General features: G+C 54.6%; 1 protein-coding gene across 1 annotated transcript in view; it reads right to left on the bottom strand.

Moving 5' to 3' along the window:
* LOC309685554 (inositol 1,4,5-trisphosphate receptor-interacting protein-like 1) overlaps positions 1-26,700 on the bottom strand; it is a gene marked incomplete at both ends in the record, with an annotated part of 54,154 nt that extends 27,454 nt beyond the window's left edge. The window contains one exon of the mRNA XM_082501300.1: positions 26,694-26,700. Coding sequence (XP_082357426.1) covers positions 26,694-26,700 — 7 coding nt within the window. The remainder of the gene's footprint in view (positions 1-26,693) is intronic.
* Positions 26,701-27,418: the final 718 nt, after the last annotated feature.

The raw sequence follows: 27,418 nt of genomic DNA, 5'->3' as shown, positions 1-27,418 counted from the left end.
GGAACACAGGACCCTAAAGCACCGGAAAAAAGAATCAGGGACATACCTGCGAGGAGTCTCCGGTGAATCCCAGAGGACGGAGCATTGCCCAAGGAGAAAAATCATCTTGGGTATCTTCCCTAGAGGAGTCTGGGGTTGCTACCCGGGATGACAGTACACTAAAACACCGGAAAAAAGACTCAGGGACATACCTGCGAGGAGTCTCCGGTGAATCCCAGACGATGCAGCATTGTCCAAGGAGAAAAATCACCTCGGGTATCTTCCCTGGAGGAGTCTGGGGTTGCTACCTAGGATAACAGGGACCCAAACCACTGGAGAAAAGTCTGCGGGAGATGCCTGGGAAGAATCTCAGATGCATCCCAGAGGATGGAACATTTTCTAAGGAGAAAAATCATCTCGGGTATCTTCCCTGGAGGACTCTGGGGTTGCTACCCGGGATCACAGGGCCCTAAAACCCAGGAAGAGAACACTCAGAAACAGACGTGGGAGGAGTCTCGGGTGCATCTCGCAGGATGGAGCATTGTCCAAGGAGAAAAATCATCTCGGGTATCTTCCCTGGAGGAGTCTGGGCTTGCTATCCAGGATTATAGTACCCCAAACCACAGGAAAAATGTCTGCGGGAGATGACTGGGAAGAATCTCGGATGTATCCCAGAGGTTGGAGAATTGCCCAAGGATAAAAATCATCTTGGGTATCTTCCCTGGAGGAGTCTGGGGTTGCTACCTGGGATGGCAGGACCCTAAACCACCGGAATAAAGACTCAGGGACATAGCTGTGATAAGTCTCGGATGCATCCCAGAGGATGGAGAATTATCCAAGGAGAAAAATCATCTTGGGTACCTTCCCTGGAGGAGTCTGGGGTTGCTACCCGGGATGACAGGACCCTAAACCACCGGAAAAAAGACTCAGGGACATACCTGCGAGGAGTCTCCGGTGAATCCCAGAGGATGGAGCATTGCCCAAGGAGAAAAATCATCTCGGGTATCTTCCCTGGAGGAGTCTGGGGTTCCTACCTGGGATTTCAGATACCAAAACCACTACAGAAAAGTCTGCGGGTGACACCTGGGAGGAGTCAGGGGTACATCCCAGAGGATGGAGCAGATTGTAAAGAGAAAAACCATCTTGGGTATCTTCCCTGGAGGAGTCTGGGGTTGCTACCCGGGATGACAGGACCCTAAAGCACCGGAAAAAAGACTCAGGGACATACCTGCGAGGAGTCTCCGGTGAATCCCAGAGGATGGAGCAGTTCCCAAGGAGAAAAATCATCTCGGGTATCTTCGCTGGAGGAGTCTGGGGTTGCCACCTGGGATCACAGGGCCCTAAAGCATTGGAGAAAACTCTGCGGGAGATGCCTGGGAGGAGTTCTGGGTAGATCCCGCAGGATGGGCCACAGTCAAGAGAGAAATATCATCTCGGGTATCTTCCCTGTAGGAGTCTGGGGTTGCTTCCTGGGATGACAGGTATCTAAACCACCGGAAAAATGTCTCAGGGACATAGCTGCGATAAGTCTCGGATGCATCCCAGACGATGGAGAATTATCCAAGGAGAAAAATCATCTTGGGTACCTTCCGTGGAGGAGTCTGGGGTTGCTACCTGGGATCACAGGGCCCTGAAGCATTGGAGAAAACTCTGCGGGACATGCCTGGGAGGAGTTCTGGGTAGATCCCGTAGGATGGACCACTGTCAAGAGAGAAAAATCATCTCGGGTATCTTCCCTGGAGGAGTCTGGGGTTGCTACCTGGGATGACAGGACCCTAAACCACCGGAAAAATGTCTCAGGGACATAGCTGCGATATGTCTCGGATGCATCCCAGAGGATGGAGCATTGCCCAAGGAGGAAAATCATCTCAGGTATCTTCCCTGGAGGAGTCTGGGGTTGCTACCCGAGATGACAGGACCCTAAACCACCGGAAAAAGGACTGAGGGACATACATATGAGGAACCTCCGGTGAATTCCAGAGGATGGAGCATTGCCCAAGGAGAAAAATCAAATCGGGTATCTTCCCTGGAGGAGTCTGGGGTTGCTACCTGGGATTTCAGATACCTAAACCACTAGAGAAAAGTCTGCGGGAGACACCTGGGAAGAGTCAGGGGTACATCCCAGAGGATGGAGCATTTTCTAAAGAGAAAAATCATCTCGGGTATCTCCCCTGGAGGAGTATGGGGTTGTACCCGGGATGACAGGACCCTAAACCACCGGAAAAATGTCTCAGGGACATAGCTGCGATAAGTCTCGGATGCATCCCAGAGGATGGAGAATTATCCAAGGAGAAAAATCATCTTGGGTACCTTCCCTGGAGGAGTCTGGGGTTGCTACCCGGGAACACAGGACCCTAAACCACCGGTAAAAAGATTCAGGGACATACCTGCGAGGAGTGTCCGGTGAATCCCAGAGGATGGAGCATTGTCCAAGGAGAAAAATCATCTTGGATATCTTCCCTGGAGGTGTCCGGGTTTGCTACCTGGGATCACATGGCCCTAAACCCCAGGAAGAAAACACTCAGAAACAGAGCTGGGAGGAGTCTCGGGTGCATCCCAGAGGATGGAGCATTGCCCAAGGAGAAAAATCATCTCGGGTATCTTCGCTGGAGGAGTCTGGGGTTGCCACCTGGGATCACAGGGCCCTAAAGCATTGGAGAAAACTCTGCGGGACATGCCTGGGAGGAGTTCTGGGTAGATCCGGCAGGATGGACCACTGTCAAGAGAGAAATATCATCTTGGGTATCTTCCCTGGAGGAGTCTGGGGTTGCTACCCGGGATGACAGGACCCTAAACCACCGGAAAAAAGACTCAGGGACATACCTGCGAGGAGTCTCCGGTGAATCCCAGACGATGCAGCATTGTCCAAGGAGAAAAATCACCTCGGGTATCTTCCCTGGAGGAGTCTGGGGTTGCTAACCAGGATTACAGGGCCACAAACCACAGGAAAAATATCTGCGGGAGACGACTGGGAAGAATCTCTGGTGCATCCCAGAGGATGGAGCATTGCCCAAGGAGAAAAATCATCTCGGGTATCTTCCCTGGAGGAGTCTGGGGTTGCCACCTGGGATCACAGGGCCCTAAACCACCAGAAAAAAGACTGACAGACATACCTGTGAGGAATCTCCGGTGAATCCCAGAGGATGGAGCATTGCCCAAGGAGAAAAATCATCTCGGGTATCTTCCCTGGAGGAGTCTGGGGTTGCTACCTGGGATCACAGGGCCCTAAACCCCAGGAAGAAAACACTCAGAAACAGAGCTGGGAGGAGTCTCGGGTGCATCCCGAAGGATGGACAATAGTCCAAGGAGAAAAATCATCTCGGGTATCTTCCCTGGAGGAGTCTGGGGTTGCTACCCGGGATCACAGGGCCCTAAAGCATTGGACAAAACTCTGCGGGAGATGCCTGGGAGGAGTTCTGGGTAGATCCCGCAGGATGGACCACAGTCAAGAGAGAAATATCATCTCGGGTATCTTCCCTGTAGGAGTCTGGGGTTGCTACCTGGGATGACAGGTATCTAAACCACCGGAAAAATGTCTCAGGGACATAGCTGCGATAAGTCTCGGATGCATCCCAGACGATGGAGCATTATCCAAGGAGAAAAATCATCTTGGGTACCTTCCGTGGAGGAGTCTGGGGTTGCTACCCGGGATCACAGGACCCTAAACCACTGGAAATAAGACTCGGTGACATACCTGCGAACAGTCTCGGGTGCATCCCGCAGGATGGAGCATTGTCCAAGGAGAAAAATCATCTTGGGTATCTTTCCTGGAGGAGTCTGGAGTTGCTACCTGGGATCACAGGGCCCTAAACTCCAGGAAGAAAACACTCAGAAACAGAGCTGGGAGGAGTCTCAGGTGCATCCCGCAGGATGGAGAATTGCCCAAGGATAAAAATCATCTTGGGTATATTCCCTGGAGGAGTCTGGGGTTGCTACCTGGAATGACAGGACCCTAAACCACCGGAAATAAGACTCAGGGACATAGCTGTGATAAGTCTCAGATGCATCCCAGAGGATGGAGCATTTTCTAAAGAGAAAAATCATCTCGGGTATCTCCCCTGGAGGAGTGTGGGGTTGCTACCCGGGATGACAGGTATCTAAACCACCGGAAAAATGTCTCAGGGACATAGCTGCGATAAGTCTCCGATGCATCCCAGAGGATGGAGAATTATCCAAGGAGAAAAATCATCTTGGGTACCTTCCCTGGAGGAGTCTGGGGTTGCTACCCGGGAACACAGGACCCTAAACCACCGGAAAAAAGACTCAGGGACATACCTGCGAGGAGTCTCCGGTGAATCCCAGAGGATGGAGCATTGCCCAAGGAGAAAAATCATCTCGGGTATCTTCCCTGGAGGAGTCTGGGGTTGCTACCTGGGATTTCAGATACCTAAACCACTAGAGAAAAGTCTGCGGGAGACACCTGAGAGGAGTAAGGGGTACATCCCAGAGGATGGAGCATATTCTAAAGAGAAAAATCATCTCGGGTATCTTCCCTGGAGGAGTCTGGGGTTGCTACCTGGGATAACAGGGCCCCAAACCACTGGAGAAAAGGCTGCGGGAGATGCCTGGGAAGAATCTCAGATGCATCCCAGAGGATGGAACATTTTCTAAGGAGAAAATTCATCTCGGGTATCTTCCCTGGAGGAGTCTGGGGTTGCTACCCGGGATCACAGGGCCCTAAAGCATTGGAGAAACCTCTGCGGGAGACGCCTGGGAAGTGTTCTGGGTAGATCCCGCAGGATGGACCACTGTCAAGAGAGAAATATCATCTTGGGTATCTTCCCTGGAGCAGTCTGGGGTTGCTACCTGGGATGACAGGACACTAAACCACCGGAAAAAAGACTGAGGGACATACCTGTGAGGAACCTCCGGTGAATTCCAGAGGATGGAACATTGCCCAAGGAGAAAAATCATCTCGGGTATCTTCCCTGGAGGAGTCTGGGTTTGCTACCCAGGATTACAGTGCGCCAAACCACAGGAAAAATATCTGCGGGAGATGCCTGGGAGAAATCTCAGGTGCATCCCAGAGGATGGAGCATTGCCCAAGGAGAAAAATCATCTTGGGTATCTTCCCTGGAGGAGTCTGGGGTTGCTACCTGGGATTTCAGATACCTAAACCACTAGAGAAAAGTCTGCGGGAGACACCTGGGAGGAGTCAGGGGTACATCCCAGAGGATGGAGCAGATTCTAAAGAGAAAAATCATCTCGGGTATGTTCCATGGAGGAGTCTGGGGTTGCTACCCGGGATCACAGGGCCCTAAAACCCAGGAAGAAAACACTCAGAAACAGACGTGGGAGGAGTCTCGGGTGCATCTCGCAGGATGGAGAATTGTCCAAGGAGAAAAATCATCTTGGCTATCTTCGCTGGAGGAGTCTGGGCTTGCTATCCAGGATTATAGTACCCAAAACCACAGGAAAAATGTCTGCGGGAGACGACTGGGAAGAATCTTGGATGTATCCCAGAGGTTGGAGAATTGCCCAAGGATAAAAATCATCTTGGGTATCTTCCCTGGAGGAGTCTGGGGTTGCTACCCGGGATGACAGGACCCTAAACCACCGGAAAAAAGACTCAGGGACATACCTGTGAGGAGTCTCCGGTGAATCCCAGACGATGCAGCATTGTCCAAGGAGAAAAATCATCTCGGGTATCTTCGCTGGAGGAGTCTGGGGTTGCCACCTGGGATCACAGGGCCCTAAAGCATTGGAGAAAACTCTGCGGGAGATGACTGGGAGGAGTTCTGGGTAGATCCCGCAGGATGGACCACTGTCAAGAGAGAAAAATCATCTCGGGTGTCTTCCCTGGAGGAGTCTGGGGTTGCTACACGAGATGACAGGACCCTAAACCACCAGAAAAATGTCTCAGGGACATAGCTGCGATATGTCTCGGATGCATCCCAGAAGATGGAGCATTGCCCAAGGAGAAAAATCATCTCGGGTATCTTCCCTGGAGGAGTCTGGGGTTGCTACCTGGGATTTCAGATACCTAAACCACTAGAGAAAAGTCTGCGGGAGACACCTGGGAGGAGTCAGGGGTACATCCCAGAGGATGGAGCAGATTCTAAAGAGAAAAATCATCTCGGGTATCTTCCCTGGAGGACTCTGGGGTTGCTACCCGGGATCACAGGGCCCTAAAGCATTGGAGAAACCTCTGCGGGAGACGCCTGGGAAGAGTTCTAGGTAGATCCGGCAGGATGGACCACTGTCAAGAGAGAAATATCATCTTGGGTATCTTCCCTGGAGGAGTCTGGGGTTGCTAACCAGGATTACAGGGCCCCAAACCACAGGAAAAATATCTGCGGGAGACGACTGGGAAGAATCTCTGGTGCATCCCAGAGGATGGAGCATTGCCCAAGGAGAAAAATCATCTCGGGTATCTTCCCTGGAGGAGTCTGGGGTTGCCACCTGGGATCACAGGGCCCTAAACCACCAGAAAAAAGACTGAGGGACATACCTGTGAGGAATCTCCGGTGAATCCCAGAGGATGGAGCATTGTCCAAGGAGAAAAATCATCTCGGGTATCTTCCCTGGAGGAGTCTGGGGTTGCTACCTGGGATCACAGGGCCCTAAACCCCAGGAAGAAAACACTCAGAAACAGAGCTGGGAGGAGTCTCGGGTGCATCCCGAAGGATGGACAATAGTCCAAGGAGAAAAATCATCTCGGGTATCTTCCCTGGAGGAGTCTGGGGTTGCTACCCGGGATCACAGGGCCCTAAAGCATTGGAGAAAACTCTGCGGGAGATGCCTGGGAGGAGTTCTGGGTAGATCCCGCAGGATGGACCACAGTCAAGAGAGAAATATCATCTCGGGTATCTTCCCTGTAGGAGTCTGGGGTTGCTACCTGGGATGAGAGGTATCTAAACCACCGGAAAAATGTCTCAGGGACATAGCTGCGATAAGTCTCGGATGCATCCCAGACGATGGAGCATTATCCAAGGAGAAAAATCATCTTGGGTACCTTCCGTGGAGGAGTCTGGGGTTGCTACCCGGGATCACAGGACCCTAAACCACTGGAAATAAGACTCGGTGACATACCTGCGAACAGTCTCGGGTGCATCCCGCAGGATGGAGCATTGTCCAAGGAGAAAAATCATCTTGGTTATCTTCCCTGGAGGAGTCTGGAGTTGCTACCTGGGATCACAGGGCCCTAAACTCCAGGAAGAAAACACTCAGAAACAGAGCTGGGAGGAGTCTCAGGTGCATCCCGCAGGATGGAGAATTGCCCAAGGATAAAAATCATCTTGGGTATATTCCCTGGAGGAGTCTGGGGTTGCTACCTGGGATGACAGGACCCTAAACCACCGGAAATAAGACTCAGGGACATAGCTGTAATAAGTCTCAGATGCATCCCAGAGGATGGAGCATTTTCTAAAGAGAAAAATCATCTCGGGTATCTCCCCTGGAGGAGTGTGGGGTTGCTACCCGGGATGACAGGACCCTAAACCACCGGAAAAATGTCTCAGGGACATAGCTGCGATAAGTCTCCGATGCATCCCAGAGGATGGAGAATTATCCAAGGAGAAAAATCATCTTGGGTACCTTCCCTGGAGGAGTCTGGGGTTGCTACCCGGGAACACAGGACCCTAAACCACCGGAAAAAAGACTCAGGGACATACCTGCGAGGAGTCTCCGGTGAATCCCAGAGGATGGAGCATTGCCCAAGGAGAAAAATCATCTCGGGTATCTTCCCCGGAGTAGTCTGGGGTTGCTACCTGGGATTTCAGATACCTAAACCACTAGAGAAAAGTCTGCGGGAGACACCTGAGAGGAGTAAGGGGTACATCCCAGAGGATGGAGCAGATTCTAAAGAGAAAAATCATCTCGGGTATCTTCCCTGGAGGAGTCTGGGGTTGCTACCCGGGATCACAGGGCCCTAAAGCATTGGAGAAAACTCTGCGGGAGATGCCTGGGAGGAGTTCTGGGTAGATCCCGCAGGATGGACCACAGTCAAGAGAGAAATATCATCTCGGGTATCTTCCCTGTAGGAGTCTGGGGTTGCTACCTGGGATGACAGGTATCTAAACCACCGGAAAAATGTCTCAGGGACATAGCTGCGATAAGTCTCGGATGCATCCCAGACGATGGAGCATTATCCAAGGAGAAAAATCATCTTGGGTACCTTCCGTGGAGGAGTCTGGGGTTGCTACCCGGGATCACAGGACCCTAAACCACTGGAAATAAGACTCGGTGACATACCTGCGAACAGTCTCGGGTGCATCCCGCAGGATGGAGCATTGTCCAAGGAGAAAAATCATCTTGGGTATCTTTCCTGGAGGAGTCTGGAGTTGCTACCTGGGATCACAGGGCCCTAAACTCCAGGAAGAAAACACTCAGAAACAGAGCTGGGAGGAGTCTCAGGTGCATCCCGCAGGATGGAGAATTGCCCAAGGATAAAAATCATCTTGGGTATATTCCCTGGAGGAGTCTGGGGTTGCTACCTGGGATGACAGGACCCTAAACCACCGGAAATAAGACTCAGGGACATAGCTGTGATAAGTCTCAGATGCATCCCAGAGGATGGAGCATTTTCTAAAGAGAAAAATCATCTCGGGTATCTCCCCTGGAGGAGTGTGGGGTTGCTACCCGGGATGACAGGACCCTAAACCACCGGAAAAATGTCTCAGGGACATAGCTGCGATAAGTCTCCGATGCATCCCAGAGGATGGAGAATTATCCAAGGAGAAAAATCATCTTGGGTACCTTCCCTGGAGGAGTCTGGGGTTGCTACCCGGGAACACAGGACCCTAAACCACCGGAAAAAAGACTCAGGGACATACCTGCGAGGAGTCTCCGGTGAATCCCAGAGGATGGAGCATTGCCCAAGGAGAAAAATCATCTCGGGTATCTTCCCTGGAGGAGTCTGGGGTTGCTTCCTGGGATTTCAGATACCTAAACCACTAGAGAAAAGTCTGCGGGAGACACCTGGGAGGAGTCAGGGGTACATCCCAGAGGATGGAGCATATTCTAAAGAGAAAAATCATCTCGGGTATCTTCCCTGGAGGAGTCTGGGGTTGCTACCTGGGATAACAGGGCCCCAAACCACTGGAGAAAAGGCTGCGGGAGATGCCTGGGAAGAATCTCAGATGCATCCCAGAGGATGGAACATTTTCTAAGGAGAAAATTCATCTCGGGTATCTTCCCTGGAGGAGTCTGGGGTTGCTACCCGGGATCACAGGGCCCTAAAGCATTGGAGAAACCTCTGCGGGAGACGCCTGGGAAGTGTTCTGGGTAGATCCCGCAGGATGGACCACTGTCAAGAGAGAAATATCATCTTGGGTATCTTCCCTGGAGCAGTCTGGGGTTGCTACCTGGGATGACAGGACACTAAACCACCGGAAAAAAGACTGAGGGACATACCTGTGAGGAACCTCCGGTGAATTCCAGAGGATGGAACATTGCCCAAGGAGAAAAATCATCTCGGGTATCTTCCCTGGAGGAGTCTGGGTTTGCTACCCAGGATTACAGTGCGCCAAACCACAGGAAAAATATCTGCGGGAGATGCCTGGGAGAAATCTCAGGTGCATCCCAGAGGATGGAGCATTGCCCAAGGAGAAAAATCATCTTGGGTATCTTCCCTGGAGGAGTCTGGGGTTGCTACCTGGGATTTCAGATACCTAAACCACTAGAGAAAAGTCTGCAGGAGACACCTGGGAGGAGTCAGGGGTACATCCCAGAGGATGGAGCAGATTCTAAAGAGAAAAATCATCTCGGGTATCTTCCCTGGAGGAGTCTGGGGTTGCTACCCGGGATCACAGGGCCCTAAAGCATTGGAGAAACCTCTGCGGGAGACGCCTGGGAAGAGTTCTGGGTAGATCCGGCAGGATGGACCACTGTCAAGAGAGAAATATCATCTTGGGTATCTTCCCTGGAGGAGTCTGGGGTTGCTACCCGGGATGACAGGACCCTAAACCACCGGAAAAAAGACTCAGGGACATACCTGTGAGGAGTCTCCGGTGAATCCCAGACGATGCAGCATTGTCCAAGGAGAAAAATCATCTCGGGTATCTTCGCTGGAGGAGTCTGGGGTTGCCACCTGGGATCACAGGGCCCTAAAGCATTGGAGAAAACTCTGCGGGAGATGACTGGGAGGAGTTCTGGGTAGATCCCGCAGGATGGACCACTGTCAAGAGAGAAAAATCATCTCGGGTGTCTTCCCTGGAGGAGTCTGGGGTTGCTACACGAGATGACAGGACCCTAAACCACCAGAAAAATGTCTCAGGGACATAGCTGCGATATGTCTCGGATGCATCCCAGAAGATGGAGCATTGCCCAAGGAGAAAAATCATCTCGGGTATCTTCCCTGGAGGAGTCTGGGGTTGCTACCTGGGATTTCAGATACCTAAACCACTAGAGAAAAGTCTGCGGGAGACACCTGGGAGGAGTCAGGGGTACATCCCAGAGGATGGAGCAGATTCTAAAGAGAAAAATCATCTCGGGTATCTTCCCTGGAGGAGTCTGGGGTTGCTACCCGGGATCACAGGGCCCTAAAGCATTGGAGAAACCTCTGCGGGAGACGCCTGGGAAGAGTTCTAGGTAGATCCGGCAGGATGGACCACTGTCAAGAGAGAAATATCATCTTGGGTATCTTCCCTGGAGGAGTCTGGGGTTGCTAACCAGGATTACAGGGCCCCAAACCACAGGAAAAATATCTGCGGGAGACGACTGGGAAGAATCTCTGGTGCATCCCAGAGGATGGAGCATTGCCCAAGGAGAAAAATCATCTCGGGTATCTTCCCTGGAGGAGTCTGGGGTTGCCACCTGGGATCACAGGGCCCTAAACCACCAGAAAAAAGACTGAGGGACATACCTGTGAGGAATCTCCGGTGAATCCCAGAGGATGGAGCATTGTCCAAGGAGAAAAATCATCTCGGGTATCTTCCCTGGAGGAGTCTGGGGTTGCTACCTGGGATCACAGGGCCCTAAACCCCAGGAAGAAAACACTCAGAAACAGAGCTGGGAGGAGTCTCGGGTGCATCCCGAAGGATGGACAATAGTCCAAGGAGAAAAATCATCTCGGGTATCTTCCCTGGAGTTGTCTGGGGTTGCTACCCGGGATCACAGGGCCCTAAAGCATTGGAGAAAACTCTGCGGGAGATGCCTGGGAGGAGTTCTGGGTAGATCCCGCAGGATGGACCACAGTCAAGAGAGAAATATCATCTCGGGTATCTTCCCTGTAGGAGTCTGGGGTTGCTACCTGGGATGACAGGTATCTAAACCACCGGAAAAATGTCTCAGGGACATAGCTGCGATAAGTCTCGGATGCATCCCAGACGATGGAGCATTATCCAAGGAGAAAAATCATCTTGGGTACCTTCCGTGGAGGAGTCTGGGGTTGCTACCCGGGATCACAGGACCCTAAACCACTGGAAATAAGACTCGGTGACATACCTGCGAACAGTCTCGGGTGCATCCCGCAGGATGGAGCATTGTCCAAGGAGAAAAATCATCTTGGGTATCTTTCCTGGAGGAGTCTGGAGTTGCTACCTGGGATCACAGGGCCCTAAACTCCAGGAAGAAAACACTCAGAAACAGAGCTGGGAGGAGTCTCAGGTGCATCCCGCAGGATGGAGAATTGCCCAAGGATAAAAATCATCTTGGGTATATTCCCTGGAGGAGTCTGGGGTTGCTACCTGGGATGACAGGACCCTAAACCACCGGAAATAAGACTCAGGGACATAGCTGTGATAAGTCTCAGATGCATCCCAGAGGATGGAGCATTTTCTAAAGAGAAAAATCATCTCGGGTATCTCCCCTGGAGGAGTGTGGGGTTGCTACCCGGGATGACAGGACCCTAAACCACCGGAAGAATGTCTCAGGGACATAGCTGCGATAAGTCTCCGATGCATCCCAGAGGATGGAGAATTATCCAAGGAGAAAAATCATCTTGGGTACCTTCCCTGGAGGAGTCTGGGGTTGCTACCCGGGAACACAGGACCCTAAACCACCGGAAAAAAGACTCAGGGACATACCTGCGAGGAGTCTCCGGTGAATCCCAGAGGATGGAGCATTGCCCAAGGAGAAAAATCATCTCGGGTATCTTCCCTGGAGGAGTCTGGGGTTGCTTCCTGGGATTTCAGATACCTAAACCACTAGAGAAAAGTCTGCGGGAGACACCTGGGAGGAGTCAGGGGTACATCCCAGAGGATGGAGCAGATTCTAAAGAGAAAAATCATCTCGGGTATCTTCCCTGGAGGAGTCTGGGGTTGCTACCTGGGATAACAGGGCCCCAAACCACTGGAGAAAAGGCTGCGGGAGATGCCTGGGAAGAATCTCAGATGCATCCCAGAGGATGGAACATTTTCTAAGGAGAAAATTCATCTCGGGTATCTTCCCTGGAGGAGTCTGGGGTTGCTACCCGGGATCACAGGGCCCTAAAGCATTGGAGAAACCTCTGCGGGAGACGCCTGGGAAGTGTTCTGGGTAGATCCGGCAGGATGGACCACTGTCAAGAGAGAAATATCATCTTGGGTATCTTCCCTGGAGCAGTCTGGGGTTGCTACCTGGGATGACAGGACACTAAACCACCGGAAAAAAGACTGAGGGACATACCTGTGAGGAACCTCCGGTGAATTCCAGAGGATGGAACATTGCCCAAGGAGAAAAATCATCTCGGGTATCTTCCCTGGAGGAGTCTGGGTTTGCTACCCAGGATTACAGTGCGCCAAACCACAGGAAAAATATCTGCGGGAGATGCCTGGGAGAAATCTCAGGTGCATCCCAGAGGATGGAGCATTGCCCAAGGAGAAAAATCATCTTGGGTATCTTCCCTGGAGGAGTCTGGGGTTGCTACCTGGGATTTCAGATACCTAAACCACTAGAGAAAAGTCTGCGGGAGACACCTGGGAGGAGTCAGGGGTACATCCCAGAGGATGGAGCAGATTCTAAAGAGAAAAATCATCTCGGGTATGTTCCATGGAGGAGTCTGGGGTTGCTACCCGGGATCACAGGGCCCTAAAACCCAGGAAGAAAACACTCAGAAACAGATGTGGGAGGAGTCTCGGGTGCATCTCGCAGGATGGAGAATTGTCCAAGGAGAAAAATCATCTTGGCTATCTTCGCTGGAGGAGTCTGGGCTTGCTATCCAGGATTATAGTACCCAAAACCACAGGAAAAATGTCTGCGGGAGACGACTGGGAAGAATCTTGGATGTATCCCAGAGGTTGGAGAATTGCCCAAGGATAAAAATCATCTTGGGTATATTCCCTGGAGGAGTCTGGGGTTGCTACCCGGGATGACAGGACACTAAACCACCGGAAAAAAGACTCAGGGACATACCTGCAAGGAGTCTCCGGTGAATCCCAGACGATGCAGCATTGTCCAAGGAGAAAAATCATCTCGGGTATCTTCGCTGGAGGAGTCTGGGGTTGCCACCTGGGATCACAGGGCCCTAAAGCATTGGAGAAAACTCTGCGGGACATGCCTGGGAGGAGTTCTGGGTAGATCCCGCAGGATGGACCACTGGTCAAGAGAGAAAAATCATCTCGGGTGTCTTCCCTGGAGGAGTCTGGGGTTGCTACACGAGATGACAGGACCCTAAACCACCAGAAAAATGTCTCAGGGACATAGCTGCGATATGTCTCGGATGCATCCCAGAGGATGGAGCATTGCCCAAGGAGAAAAATCATCTCGGGTATCTTCCCTGGAGGAGTCTGGGGTTGCTACCTGGGATTTCAGATACCTAAACCACTAGAGAAAAGTCTGCGGGAGACACCTGGGAGGAGTCAGGGGTACATCCCAGAGGATGGAGCAGATTCTAAAGAGAAAAATCATCTCGGGTATCTTCCCTGGAGGAGTCTGGGGTTGCTACCCGGGATCACAGGGCCCTAAAGCATTGGAGAAACCTCTGCGGGACACGCCTGGGAAGAGTTCTGGGTAGATCCGGCAGGATGGACCACTGTCAAGAGAGAAATATCATCTTGGGTATCTTCCCTGGAGGAGTCTGGGGTTGCTACCCGGGATGACAGGACCCTAAACCACCGGAAAAAAGACTCAGGGACATACCTGCAAGGAGTCTCCGGTGAATCCCAGACGATGCAGCATTGTCCAAGGAGAAAAATCACCTCGGGTATCTTCCCTGGAGGAGTCTGGGGTTGCTAACCAGGATTACAGGTCCCCAAACCACAGGAAAAATATCAGCGGGAGACGACTGGGAAGAATCTCTGGTGCATCCCAGAGGATGGAGCATTGCCCAAGGAGAAAAATCATCTCGGGTATCTTCCCTGGAGGAGTCTGGGGTTGCCACCTGGGATCACAGGGCCCTAAACCACCAGAAAAAAGACTGAGGGACATACCTGTGAGGAATCTCCGGTGAATCCCAGAGGATGGAGCATTGCCCAAGGAGAAAAATCATCTCGGGTATCTTCCCTGGAGGAGTCTGGGGTTGCTACCTGGGATCACAGGGCCCTAAAACCCAGGAAGAAAACACTCAGAAACAGAGCTGGGAGGAGTCTCGGGTGCATCCCGAAGGATGGACAATAGTCCAAGGAGAAAAATCATCTCGGGTATCTTCCCTGGAGGAGTCTGGGGTTGCTACCCGGGATCACAGGGCCCTAAAGCATTGGAGAAAACTCTGCGGGAGATGCCTGGGAGGAGGTCTGGGTAGATCCCGCAGGATGGACCACAGTCAAGAGAGAAATATCATCTCGGGTATCTTCCCTGTAGGAGTCTGGGGTTGCTACCTGGGATGACAGGTATCTAAACCACCGGAAAAATGTCTCAGGGACATAGCTGCGATAAGTCTCGGATGCATCCCAGACGATGGAGCATTATCCAAGGAGAAAAATCATCTTGGGTACCTTCCGTGGAGGAGTCTGGGGTTGCTACCCGGGATCACAGGACCCTAAACCACTGGAAATAAGACTCGGTGACATACCTGCGAACAGTCTCGGGTGCATCCCGCAGGATGGAGCATTGTCCAAGGAGAAAAATCATCTTGGGTATCTTTCCTGGAGGAGTCTGGGGTTGCTACCTGGGATCACAGGGCCCTAAACTCCAGGAAGAAAACACTCAGAAACAGAGCTGGGAGGAGTCTCAGGTGCATCCCGCAGGATGGAGAATTGCCCAAGGATAAAAATCATCTTGGGTATATTCCCTGGAGGAGTCTGGGGTTGCTACCTGGGATGACAGGACCCTAAACCACCGGAAATAAGACTCAGGGACATAGCTGTGATAAGTCTCAGATGCATCCCAGAGGATGGAGCATTTTCTAAAGAGAAAAATCATCTCGGGTATCTTCCCTGGAGGAGTGTGGGGTTGCTACCCGGGATGACAGGACCCTAAACCACCGGAAAAATGTCTCAGGGACATAGCTGCGATAAGTCTCGGATGCATCCCAGAGGATGGAGAATTATCCAAGGAGAAAAATCATCTTGGGGTTGCTACCCGGGAACACAGGACCCTAAACCACCGGAAAAAAGATTCAGGGACATACCTGCGAGGAGTCTCCGGTGAATCCCAGAGGATGGAGCATTGCCCAAGGAGAAAAATCATCTCGGGTATCTTCCCTGGAGGAGTCTGGGCTTGCTGCCCAGGATTACAGGGCCCCAAACTACAGGAAAAATGTCTGCGGGAGATGCCTGGGAGAAATCTCAGGTGCATCCCAGAGGATGGAGCATTGCCCAAGGAGAAAAATCATCTCGGGTATCTTCCCTGGAGGAGTCTGGGGTTGCTACCTGGGATTTCAGATACCTAAACCACTAGAGAAAAGTCTGCGGGAGACACCTGGGAGGAGTCAGGGGTACATCCCAGAGGATGGAGCATATTCTAAAGAGAAAAATCATCTCGGGTATCTTCCCTGGAGGAGTCTGGGGTTGCTACCCGGGATGACAGGACACTAAACCACCGGAAAAAAGAATCAGGGACATACCTGCAAGGAGTCTCCGGTGAATCCCAGACGATGCAGCATTGTCCAAGGAGAAAAATCACCTCGGGTATCTTCCCTGGAGGAGTCTGGGCTTGCTACCCAGGATTACAGGGCCCCAAACCACAGGAAAAATATCTGCGGGAGACGACTGGGAAGAATCTCTGGTGCATCCCAGAGGATGGAGCATTGCCCAAGGAGAAAAATCATCTCTGGTATCTTCCCTGGAGGAGTCTGGGGTTGCTACCCAGAATTACAGTGCGCCAAACCACAGGAAAAATATCTGCGGGAGATGCCTGGGAGAAATCTCAGGTGCATCCCAGAGGATGGAGCATTGCCCAAGGAGAAAAATCATCTCGGGTATCTTCCCTGGAGGAGTCTGGGGTTGCTACCTGGGATTTCAGATACCTAAACCACTAGAGAAAAGTCTGCGGGAGACACCTGGGAGGAGTCAGGGGTACATCCCAGAGGATGGAGCAGATTCTAAAGAGAAAATTCATGTCGGGTATCTTCCCTGGAGGAGTCTGGGGTTGCTACCCGAGATGACAGGACCCTACATCACCAGAAATAAGACTCGGTGACATACCTGCGAGGAGTCTCGGGTGCATCCCGCAGGATGGAGCATTGTCAAAGGAGAAAAATCATCTGGGGTATCTTCGCTGGAGGAGTCCGGGGTTGCTACCTGGGATCACAGGACCCTAAACCACAAGAAGAAAACACTCAGAAACAGAGATGCGAGGAGTCTCGGGTGCATCCAGCAGGATGGAGAATTGTCCAAGGAGAAAAATCATCTCAGATATCTTCCCTGGAGAAGTCTGGTCTTGCTATCCAGGATTATAGGGCCCCAAACCACAGGAAAAATATCTGCGGGAGGCGACTGGGAGGAATCTCAGGTGCATCCCAGAGGATGGAGCACTGTCCAAGGAGGAAAATCATCTCGGGTATCTTCCCTGGAGGAGTCTGGGGTTGCTACCTGAGATGACAGGACCCTAAACCACCAGAAAAAAGACTGAGGGACATACCTGTGAGGAACCTCCCGTGAATTCCAGAGGATGGAGCATTGCCCAAGGAGAAAAATCATCTCGGGTATCTTCCCTGGAGGAGTCTGGGGTTGTTACCCGGGATCACAGGGCCCTAAAGCTTTGGAGAAAACTCTGCGGGAGATGCCTGGGAGGAGTTCTGGGTAGATGCCGCAGGATGGACCACTGTCAAGAGAGAAAAATCATCTCGGGTATCTTCCGTGGAGGAGTCTGGGGTTGCTACCTCAGATGACAGGACCCTAAACCACCGGAAAAATGTCTCAGGGACATACCTGTGAGGAAACTCCGGTGAATTCCAGAGGATGGAGCATTGCCCAAGGAGAAAATTCATGTTGGGTATCTTCCCTGGAGGAGTCTGGGGTTGCTACCCGGGATCACAGGGCCCTAAATCACCGGAAATAAGACTCGGTGTCATACCTGCGAGGAGTCTCGGGTGCATCCCGCAGGATGGAGCATTGTCAAAGGAGAAAAATCATCTTGGGTATCTTCCCTGGAGGAGTCTGGGGTTGCTACCTGGGATTACAGGGCCCTAAACCCCAGGAAGAAAACACTCAGAAACAGAGCTGGGAGGAGTCCCGGGTGCATCCCGAAGGATGGACAATAGTCCAAGGAGAAAAATCATCTCGGGTATCTTCCCTGGAGGAGTCTGGGGTTGCTACCCGGGATCACAGGGCCTCAAACCACCGGAAAAAAGAATCAGGGACATACCTGCGAGGAGTCTCCGGTGAATCCCAGAGGATGGAGCATTGTCCAAGGAGAAAAATCCTCTTGGGTATCTTCCCTGGAGGAGTCTGGGGTTGGTACCCAGGATCACAGGGCCCTAAAGCATTGGAGAAAACTCTGCGGGAGATGCCTGGGAGGACTTCTGGGTAGATCCCGCAGGATGGACCACTGTCAAGAGAGAAAAATCATCTCGGGTATCTTCCCTGTAGGAGTCTGGGGTTGCTACCCGGGATCACAGGTCACCAAAACACTGGAAAAAAAGACTCAGGGCCATACCTGGGACATAGCTGGGATAAGTCTCGGGTGCATCCCAGAGGATGGAGTATTGTCCAAGGAGAAAAATCATCTCGGGTATCTTCCCTGGACGAGTCTGGGGTTGCTTCCTGGGATCTCACGTCCCTAAAGCTGTGATCAAGAGCCTGCAGGAGTTGCCTGGGAGGAGTTTTGTGTGGACCCTGTAGGATACATTTTCATAGAAAAAGAGTGTTTGGGTAGAGAAAACCATGTCAGTTTTACATGCTGGGACGGCCCTGAGGTGCCCCCAGTGGAAGCAGAGGAGGGGTTGGGCAGTGCTGGTGTCCCCTGGAGCCACCGCTGCCCTGGAGGCCTCGCAAAAGGTCTTGCTCGAGTCCTCAGGGAACAGCCCATCGCCACTTTTGGGGTCAGGAAGGAATTTTTTCCCCGGGGCACACTGGCACGGGCCCCCGGGCGTTTTTCACCTTCCTCTGCAGCCCCGAGCACGGCCCCTTGCCAGGCCTCCTCGGGGCCAGTTGTGGCCAGCGGTTCCCTGTCCTGGCAGGAGCGGGAGTCCAGCGGTGCCCTCCATCCCTCCGCCTCTCCTCCCTGTGCCAGCTTGGCAGGGGCACCTCCGGGACCTCCCTGCACGAGCCCCCCGGGGGTCTTCTGCCCTGGGCCGGGCACGGCCTGCTTGCACAGGCTGCAGGCGCCATGCTGCCTCAGGACGGAGCGGGCAATCGAAGCGGAGCCTCCGTCTCCTCTGCCAGAGCCGCCGGCTGGGCCTCGTCTGTCCCGGCCGCAGCCCGAGAGCGTCTCCACCGGCCCGGGCCCGACCCTGTGCCCCGGGAGAGCCCCGCAGCCTCTGCCCCGCCGCCAGCCCGCCTCTCCCCGGGCCCGTCCCCGTCCCCGTCCCCGTCCCCGCCGGCACCGGGGGGAGCGCAGCCAGCGGCCGCAGCCCGGCCCCTCTCCGCACCCCCGCTGCCCGCCGACGGCCGCCCCGCCAGACCCCCGGCAGCAGCGGGCAGGGGCGGGGCCGCGCCCGAGGGACGCCCGACGGCTGCGCCGCTGCCCGCTCCCGCGGGGACCCGCTCACGGGCCCGCCGGCCCCGCGCTTCTGCCCTCGGGCCCCGCCGCGGCCTCCGCAGCCTCCGCGGAGCGAGGCCCACACGCCCCCTGCCCGCAGCCCCCGCACGCACCCACCGGGACCCCCGGCCCCCTCCGCGCCCACACCTGCCCCGCCGCTCCGCCGGGGCTCCCGCCGCACGGCCCGGCCCGGGCCCGCAGGGTCGCAGCCCACTCGAGCCGAGCCCAGCCGAGCCGATCCAGCCAGCCGTGCGGGCAGAGCCGGGCCGAGCCGGGCGGGGGGAGCAGGCGGCAGGCGCGGCCGGAGCGAGGCAGTGCCGCCTCCCCGGGACTCCCTCCCGCCTCTGCCGGGGATGGGGGGCGGGTGGCCGAGCAGCGCAGCGTCCCCGCAGGGCCCTCCCTGCCCTCTGCACCTGCGGGAGCAGACAAGTCCCCCCCAGGAGAGGCACTCGACGCTGTTCCATCCTTCCCCCGCTCTCTGCCCCCCTGCCCGTCCCCAGCGTCTTCCCGTCCTTTGGGACCTGCTCCTTGCTGCCCGGCCAGCTCCTCTGGGAAGCCCCTTCCCGGGCACTCTTGGGCCAGCAGGCAGTGCCAACGGCGTCCCTGGCAAGGGCCTGTGGCCCAACGCCTGTGGCAACCCAGCCCCGTCCTGCTGGGGAGGGCGAGGATGGGGCTGTGCTCGTGGCCGGGCGACAGCAGTGTGGGTTGGGGGGATGCTGCCATGCCCCCAGGGATGCCATAGCCGTGGACATGCTGTGCCCGCAGGGATGCCATGCCCGTGGGGGTTCCCATGCCCACTGGGGTGCTGTGCCTGGGGGATTGCCATGTCTGTGGAGATTCTACGTCTGCAGGGACATAGGTGCTGTACCCATGGGGATGCCGTGCCCCTGGAGATGCTGTGACCATGGTGGTGCCGTGCCCGTTGGGATGCTGTGCCCGCAGCGTGCTGGCACTGTGCGAGGTCTGCTGGTCCCTGCTGCAGGACTGGATGATCAGTGTGACCATCGGCTGGAACTGCAACCTGGACCTGTCCGACAGCGAGTGCCGCCCTTGCTACTCCTTCCACCACCTTCACCCCAAAAGGACTTCGGCTTCCCCTTGGCTACAGCTACAGGTGATGGCCCTGGCCCTGCCCTGGCCCCGCTGCCCCACATCCTTTATCCAGCCCTGCCCCACCATCTCCACAGCACCCATTGGTCTGAGGATGCTCTGTGGTGGGGGGGGCATCACCCTCGGGTGCTCCAGCCTCAGGCCAGCCCATCCCGTCCCTGCCCGGGTACCGCCGGAGCCGCAAAGGGCCATGGTGGCAGGCTGGGGTAACACTCGCTCTGCCCGAGACCATCCAAGTCCCCCCCAGCTCTCAGTGACATGCTGCCCCCAGAAGGAGTTGCACCCCTGCCTGGGTGGGACATGTCCTACAGCCAAGTGTCACCGCTGCCAGCCCCAGGCCTGTCAAGAAACCCCCGTGCTCAGCATCCCTGCCTGGGGCTGCTCCCTGCGGGCAGAAGGGAGGGGACGGGGGAGGGGGGGGGGGTGTCCCCATCCTTGAGCCCTGCAGTGCTGACGTGCGGAAACAAACTCCACAACTCACGCAGAGTTATAAAGCAGCTATGTCTATTGCAGCGCTGGGTGCAAGGGGGATCGCTCCTCCAAACTTGCACACCGTAAAGGGTTAGTTATACAGCTTACAGACATGCCATATATACACATTCACAAGGTTTTGGGGAAATGATTAACATGTTCGTTACTTTTCCGGGAACTCATTACCATAGGCTACTACCCACCCCGGTATGCGCATTATAGTCTCTCGGATAGTCCTTCAGAATCCTCTGGGAGTCGTTGACTCCTTTTTAATCACTGTATTGTTTTGGTCAACTGTCCTTATCTGGTTGCCAAAGCCGCTGCTCTATGGCTCCAGATGGCTCTGCTTTCTGCCACTTCCAAGGTAGAGCTGCCCCAGGGTCACCATTCAGGAACCTCTTAGCTACGACTCTTGCTATGCATTTTGCCATGTTGCAATGTCTCTCTGGATGTTGTTTCCCCCCAGCGGGGCCATGGTGGGGACAGGCACATCCCCCAGCGCTCGTGGGGAGCTGGAGGGTCCTGGGGCTGCTTGCCCTGCTGCAGGCATGTGGGAAGAGCGCGGGGTCCCCCCAGCCCCCTCCGGGCACCGTCCCTGCCCACAGGCTGCCTGCAGAACCTGACACAGGCAGGCACCTTGGTTCGGGCGGCACTGCCCCCCCCGCTGCTACTGCAAGAGGAGGTCGCCCCTGACGGCACCTTGGCGTTGTCCCGAGAGCCCCCGGGGAGCACAGGAGGGGCTCTGCCCGCAGCCCCGGGGACCCTTTTCCCCCGGAGGGGGGCAGGAGCAGGAGCCGCCTGTCCGACGCTGGCAGCCCCTTCCCCTAGAGCTGCAGGGGGACAGCCGGGGGGGCTGCAGGGATCAGACACGGACAGGTCCGTGGTCCTTCCTGCCCAGCAAGGTCACAGCTCCACCCCCTCAGCTGCATGCACCCCCCCACGGCCACAGCTCCTGCTTCCCCCCTCCCCAAATCTACACATGCCTTCTACAAGCCAGTTCTTTACAGAAATTCAACATTAAAACCGCACCTGGGGGCCAGCACAGCCCTGCGGAGCACAGCTCCAGCCCTCGGTGCCCCCAGACCCCCGTGCCCGGCAGCGGGGGGCAGGACAGCCCCATGGTCCAGCTCTTCTCCCGCAGCTCCTCCGCGTTCGGCTCCCCTTCCCCCTCCTCTTCTGCCCCCGCCACCTCCTCCTCCCACACGCCTCTCTTGCCGCTGTCCTTCTGGAGGGAGACAGGGACAGCGCAGCAGTTCCTCCTGCCCGGCCAACACCTCCCTGCTCAGCTCGACCCCCCCCGCTGCTGCCGGGGTACGGAGCGCTTCCCAGCTCTGACCTCCCCGTAGCGGACGCGAGAGTCCAACTTCCCTCGATACCTCCATAACCGGCTGGATCCATCCAGAGCAGGAACTCCCCGCAGCGGGAGCAGGAGATGGTCAGAGAGCGGAAGATCCCCTCGGAGTGGGTGCCGGAGGGCAGAGACTGCACTCCCCCCCCCGCGTTGGCATCGTCCCGAGTTCAGAGCCTTCTCTGGGGGACACTGTGGGGAGGAGGCGGCGCTGGCAAAGACGGGGGGGTTCCCTTCTCCCCTCCCACCACTGGGGGATGGATGGGCCGAACAGATCCGACCCCCGCCGACCCCATCCGAGCGGAGCCGAGCCCCGCCGGTGCCCGCGGGCGCGGTGCGGCTCCTCCCGCCGCGGGTGACGGCGCGCAGGAACCGGCCCCGCGGCACCGGGCGCTGCAGCTGCTCGTCCCGCTGCGCTCCGGCGGGGCGGCGCGGGCTCGGGGAGCTCCTGCCCAGGGCGGGGGCGGGCGGGCGGAGCGGGGCGCTGCCGGGGCCGGGGGGCGGCCCGCGGGGGAGGGGGCGTGTGGCGGTGGGAACGCGCGGACTGCGATATGCAGGATCGAAACCGACATCCGCTGTATTAAGCAAGCGTGCTCTTTACATACTTTTCTACCACGGCAGTAATTGCCTACTTTGCTTGTTTACACCATCGCGTACTCCAAAAGATCACGTTCCCACCGAAAAGGGAATCTCTCTTCCCTGTGAGCAGCACCTCCTTATCTCGGGAGGGGCTTCACACAACTTCGTGGTCTGCCAGAACAGTGCTGCAGCTGCTTATTCCTCCCTATTAGTTCTACCCCACTTAACCCTTCTTTTGCCTCAGTCCCCACATCTCCCCCTTTTTTGTTTTTCAATTAAAAACGCCGAGTTTATCATCTTCTGCAGGGCCCTTTGCACACAAGAGTATAAACATGGAACAATTAATGCTATAAAAAAAATTATGATCAATATCATTAATCCTGTCTTAATAATTGCAGCTATCCATCCTGTAATTCCCCAACCAGATAACAAATCGTTCAACCAATTCCATTCATTGTCTACTTGCAACTTTCTGACCCCCTCCTTTAACATTTGAATGTTTTTACGCACAGATTCTGAATGATCTGACAGATTCACGCGACACACTTGTGAAAGACCAAAGCAACCGCTGGGCTATAGCCGGCCCACACAAAAACCAACTTCCTCGTACTTTCACCGCTGCAGCAAAAGTTGTCGCCAACATCTGCATGTTATGAGAGTTAGAACCCATTCTTTGACGTGCCTCAATCATTTGGACTATCGTTGGATTTTGTAACGAACGCAAAATACACTGACATTCATAATTAGCATTTCCCACAACAAGCTGCGTTAACAAAGACTCTTTCGCAGCAGCATTTGCTGCTTGCAAGGGCTGCCACTTGGCAAGCAGATTTCCACATTGACTCAAATAATACCATTTGCGTAGGAGTAAGTATTAAACGTGTAATTTGCCAAATATCATAGGGTGTTAACTCATTCCCCCCAAATATTCCTTGTAGCAAACTTTGAGTATGTGGTGCACTTAACCCATTTTGCATAAGAGTTTGTCTCAAGTCTTTAATTACTTCATAAGGAAAAGGTGAGTGCTCATTAGGCTGATCCGTTCGTCGTAAGACGGGACACGCTATTGCATTTCCACATGCTGTATCTCCACTGTCCAGTGCCTTTTGCATTATTTGCCTCCATTTTTCAACTGGAACATATCAAAAAGGGACATCTTCATTAAAGTCTGCTAAAATAGTACCTTCCCCTGTGAAACTTGCAGTATTAGACTTCTTCGTAGGTGATTCATAACATCCTGGCAAATCAGAGTGAGGCTGTCGCTTAAGTTTTGAAGCATCTGCGTTAGATTTTGTTGGATCAGGGCAATCTCGTAACTCTGAACTTTCCTTAACCACGAACTCAGTCTGAGATGCCCGATCTCCTGGACTCTCGTGCAGTTAATGTTATTTTAGCAATTTCCGCTATGGAATCACAGAATCACGGAGTTTTAAGAGTTGGAAGGGACCTCTAGAGACCAACTCCCCTGCTAAAGCAGGATTGCCCAGAGCACATGACTCAGGACTGCATCCAGGTGGGTCTTGAAAATCTCCAGGGAAGGGGACTCCACAACCTCCCTGGGCAGCCTGGGCCAGTGCTCTGTCACCCTCACCGTAAAGAAGTGTTTCCGTGTATTTGAACGGAACTTCCTGTGTTCTAACTTGTGCCCATTGCCCCTCGTCCTGTCACTGGGAACCATTGAAAAGAGCCTGGCTCCATCCTCCTTCAACCCACCCTTTAGATACTCATATGCCATAATAAGGTCTCCCCTCAGCCTTCTCTTCTCCAGGCTAAAGAGTCCCAGCGCTCTCAGCCTTTCCTCATACGGGAGATGCTCCAATCCCTTCATCATCTTAGTTGCCCTTCGCTGGACTCGCTCCAGCAGTTCCCTGTCCCTCTTGAGCTGGGGAGCCCAAAACTGGACAAAGTATTGCAGTTGTGGCCTCACCAGTGCAGAGTAGAAGGGGAGAATGACCTCCCTCGACCTACTGGCCACACTCTTCCCTATGCAGCCCAGGATTCCATTGGCCTTTTTGGCAACAAGGGCACATTGCTGGGCCATGGATAATTTACTGTCTACCATGACCCCCAGATCCTTCTCCTCAGAGCTACTTCCCAGCAGGTCCGCCCCTAACCGATACTGGTGCTTTACATTCTTCCTCCCCAGGTGCAGGACCTTGCACTTGCTTTTGTTGAACCTCATTAGGTTCTTCTCTGCCCAGCTCTCCAGCCTGTCCAGGTCACGCTGGATGGCAGCACGGCCCTCTGGGGTGTCAGCCACCCCACCCAGTTTGGTATCATCAGCAAACTTGCTGAGGATACACTCTGTCCCCTCATCCAGGTCATTAATGAATATATTAAACAAAATTGGACCCAGTATTGACCCCTGGGGGACACCACTGGTTACAGGCCTCCAACTAGACTCTGTGCCGCTGATCACAACCCTCTGAGTTCTGTCCCGCAGCCAACTCTCGATCCACCTCGCTGTCACCTCATCTAGCCCATACTTCCTCAGCTTCCTAATGAGGATGTTGTGGGAGACAGTGTCAAAAGCCTTGCTAAAGTCAAGGTAGGTGATATCTACGACTCTCCCCTCATCCAGCCAACCAGTTATAACATCATAGAAAGCTATCAGATTGGCCAAGCATGATTTACCCTTGGTAAATCCATGTTGACCACTTCCAATAACTTCCTGTTCCTCAACGTGTTTGGAGATGAGTCGCTCCATTACTTTCCCAGGGACAGAGGTGAGACTAACTGGTCTGTATTTCCCTGGGTCCTCCTTCTTGCCTTTTTTGAAGATCGGAGTGATGTCAGCCTTCCTCCAGTCCTCAGGCACCTCTCCTGTTCTCCATGACCTTTCAAAGATGATGGAGAGTGGTCCAGCAATAACATCTGCCAGCTCTCTCAGCACTCGCGGGTGCATCTCGTCAAGGCCCATGGACTTATGAATGTCCAGCTTGGCCAAGTGGTCTCTGACCCGGTCCTCCTCAACTGAGGGAAAATCTTCCTCTCTCCAGACCTTCTCCTTTGCCTTCAGAGTATGGGATTCATGAGGGACAGCTTTAGCAGTGAAGACCGAAGAAAAGGCGGCATTCAGGAACTCTGCCTTCTCTGTGTCTTCCACCACTAGGGCACCTGTCTCATTCGCCAGTGGGCCTACATTTTCCCTAGTCTTCCTTTTTCTATTGATATACTCAAAGAATCTCTTCTTATTGTCTTTAACTGCAGTGGCCAAGCTGAGTTCTGAAGTTCACTTGTGCTGTTGTCTGAAGTTTACTTGTGCTGTTTTCTTCTCCTGGCAACGCCAGCAGCAGAGCCGTCGGAGGAGAAGGGTGAGTGCCAGGCTGGTGGTGCGGAGGGGCATGTGAGTGTGATGTGCGCGGTGGCCCCGGAAGGCACTGAGAAGGGTCGGTTGGTCTGGCTGTGCGGGAGGATGCTCTGCCCGCGGTGACCGCCCGAGCAAGCGCGGCCTTGGGGAAGCGTCTGGTTGAGCGTTTGTTGGCGTATTGGAGAAGAGCTGGGCAGGTGTCCCAAAGGGCAGCGTTTGGTGGGACCCCCTTCAGCCCAAAACTTTGTGGGACCTTATTGAAGCCACCCTGGTGAGGCCTCTGCTCCTTCCACCCAAGTACTTTACGTTTCACACCGTGGAGTGGTCATTTCTGACTGCATCCTCAGCAGGACCTGGGGCCGGTGGCTGTAGCTTCAACTGTGGAGCTGTAGAGACCTGGGAAGGATGGAGGAGAAGGAATGAGCCTCCTGGTGAAGGGAGGGAAGTGAGGAGGTGCGGCGTCCACGCTGGCCTTGAGGACTGGCTGGGCAGGAGAGGACATGTTGGTGTAGGAGCCATGGAGCAGCCCGTGGCCAGAAGCAGAGGGTGGACACAGGGAGCATGGGTTCAATGTGACAGGGAGCACAACCTCGGTGCAGAGGGTATAACTAGAGGGCTGGGAGCGAGAGCAGCGTCCAGCCTGGGCAGGGGAGCTGGGTCTGCTCGTCCTCCATGTGAGAAATGGTGGTTTGCAGGTAGCATCTGGTTGCACTTGCTGGAATGCAGAGCAGGAGAGAGTTGTGTCTACTGCCAGGGGAGATTTCTGATGGATTTGAGACATGGAAGAGTTGACGAGGCTTTGGGCTGGGTTGACTTGGGTTGGGGTGCTGGCACGCACCCCTTGCTGCTTTCCCCCCTGTCCCCAGCCCAGGTCTTGGGGGAACATCTTCCTCAGCCTTGGCTTTCTCTTCTCTTGGACCTGGAAAAGTGAAACGATGATGGAAATCAGAGCCAAACCAGACATGGTGCTCGCTTCTCGCCAACCCCTACTTTCTGCGCAGGGGACCGATGGTGGTCACAGCACGGTTTCAGCTTTGCGGGGTTGCGGCTGCTCTGAAAGGCCGTTGGGGCCGGTTTTCCCCTACAAAGGCAGGACATAGGCAGAAAGATGGCAGCGGGGAGGAACTGGGGGTACCTGGGTGCTGGGTCGGGGCTGCAGCTCACCCCAATGCACCCTCGGGTGCCCCCGTGCTCTGTGAGGGGGGGTTTCAGGGCCTGAAGGGTTGTCCCTGTGTCCCTGCCGGGCTCACTGTGGTGTCACGCTGCTCTGCGTCGGGCTGGGGGTGGCGGGGAAGGGTCTGGCACACTGGGGCCGTCACTGACCCTCGTTTTCTCTCCCACCATGGAGCTCCTGGGTGTACCTCTCAGGTCTGTACGGAGCCCCCCCGGCCGGCGCCTGCTCCAGGCTGAACAACCCCAACGCTCAGCCTGTCCTCCCAGCAGAGGGGCTCCAGCCCTCACAGCATCTCTGTGGCCTCCTCTGGCCCCGCTCCAGCAGGTCCATGTCTTTCCTATGCTGGGGGCTCCAGAGCTGGACACAGTACTCCAGGTGGGGTCTCACCAGAACGCAGCAGAGGGGCAGAACCACATCCCTCGCCCTGCTGGCCACACTTCTGATGCAGCCTGGGATATGGATGGCTTTCTGGGCTGTGATCACCTGTTGCCGGCTCATGTTGAGCTTC

Source organism: Vanellus vanellus, assembly GCF_965231255.1.
Source record: "Vanellus vanellus genome assembly, contig: HAP1_SCAFFOLD_47, whole genome shotgun sequence".
Classification (NCBI taxonomy): domain Eukaryota; kingdom Metazoa; phylum Chordata; class Aves; order Charadriiformes; family Charadriidae; genus Vanellus; species Vanellus vanellus.
The sequence above is the reverse complement of the archived record's forward strand: the minus strand, read 5'-3'. Positions and strand labels throughout refer to the sequence as shown.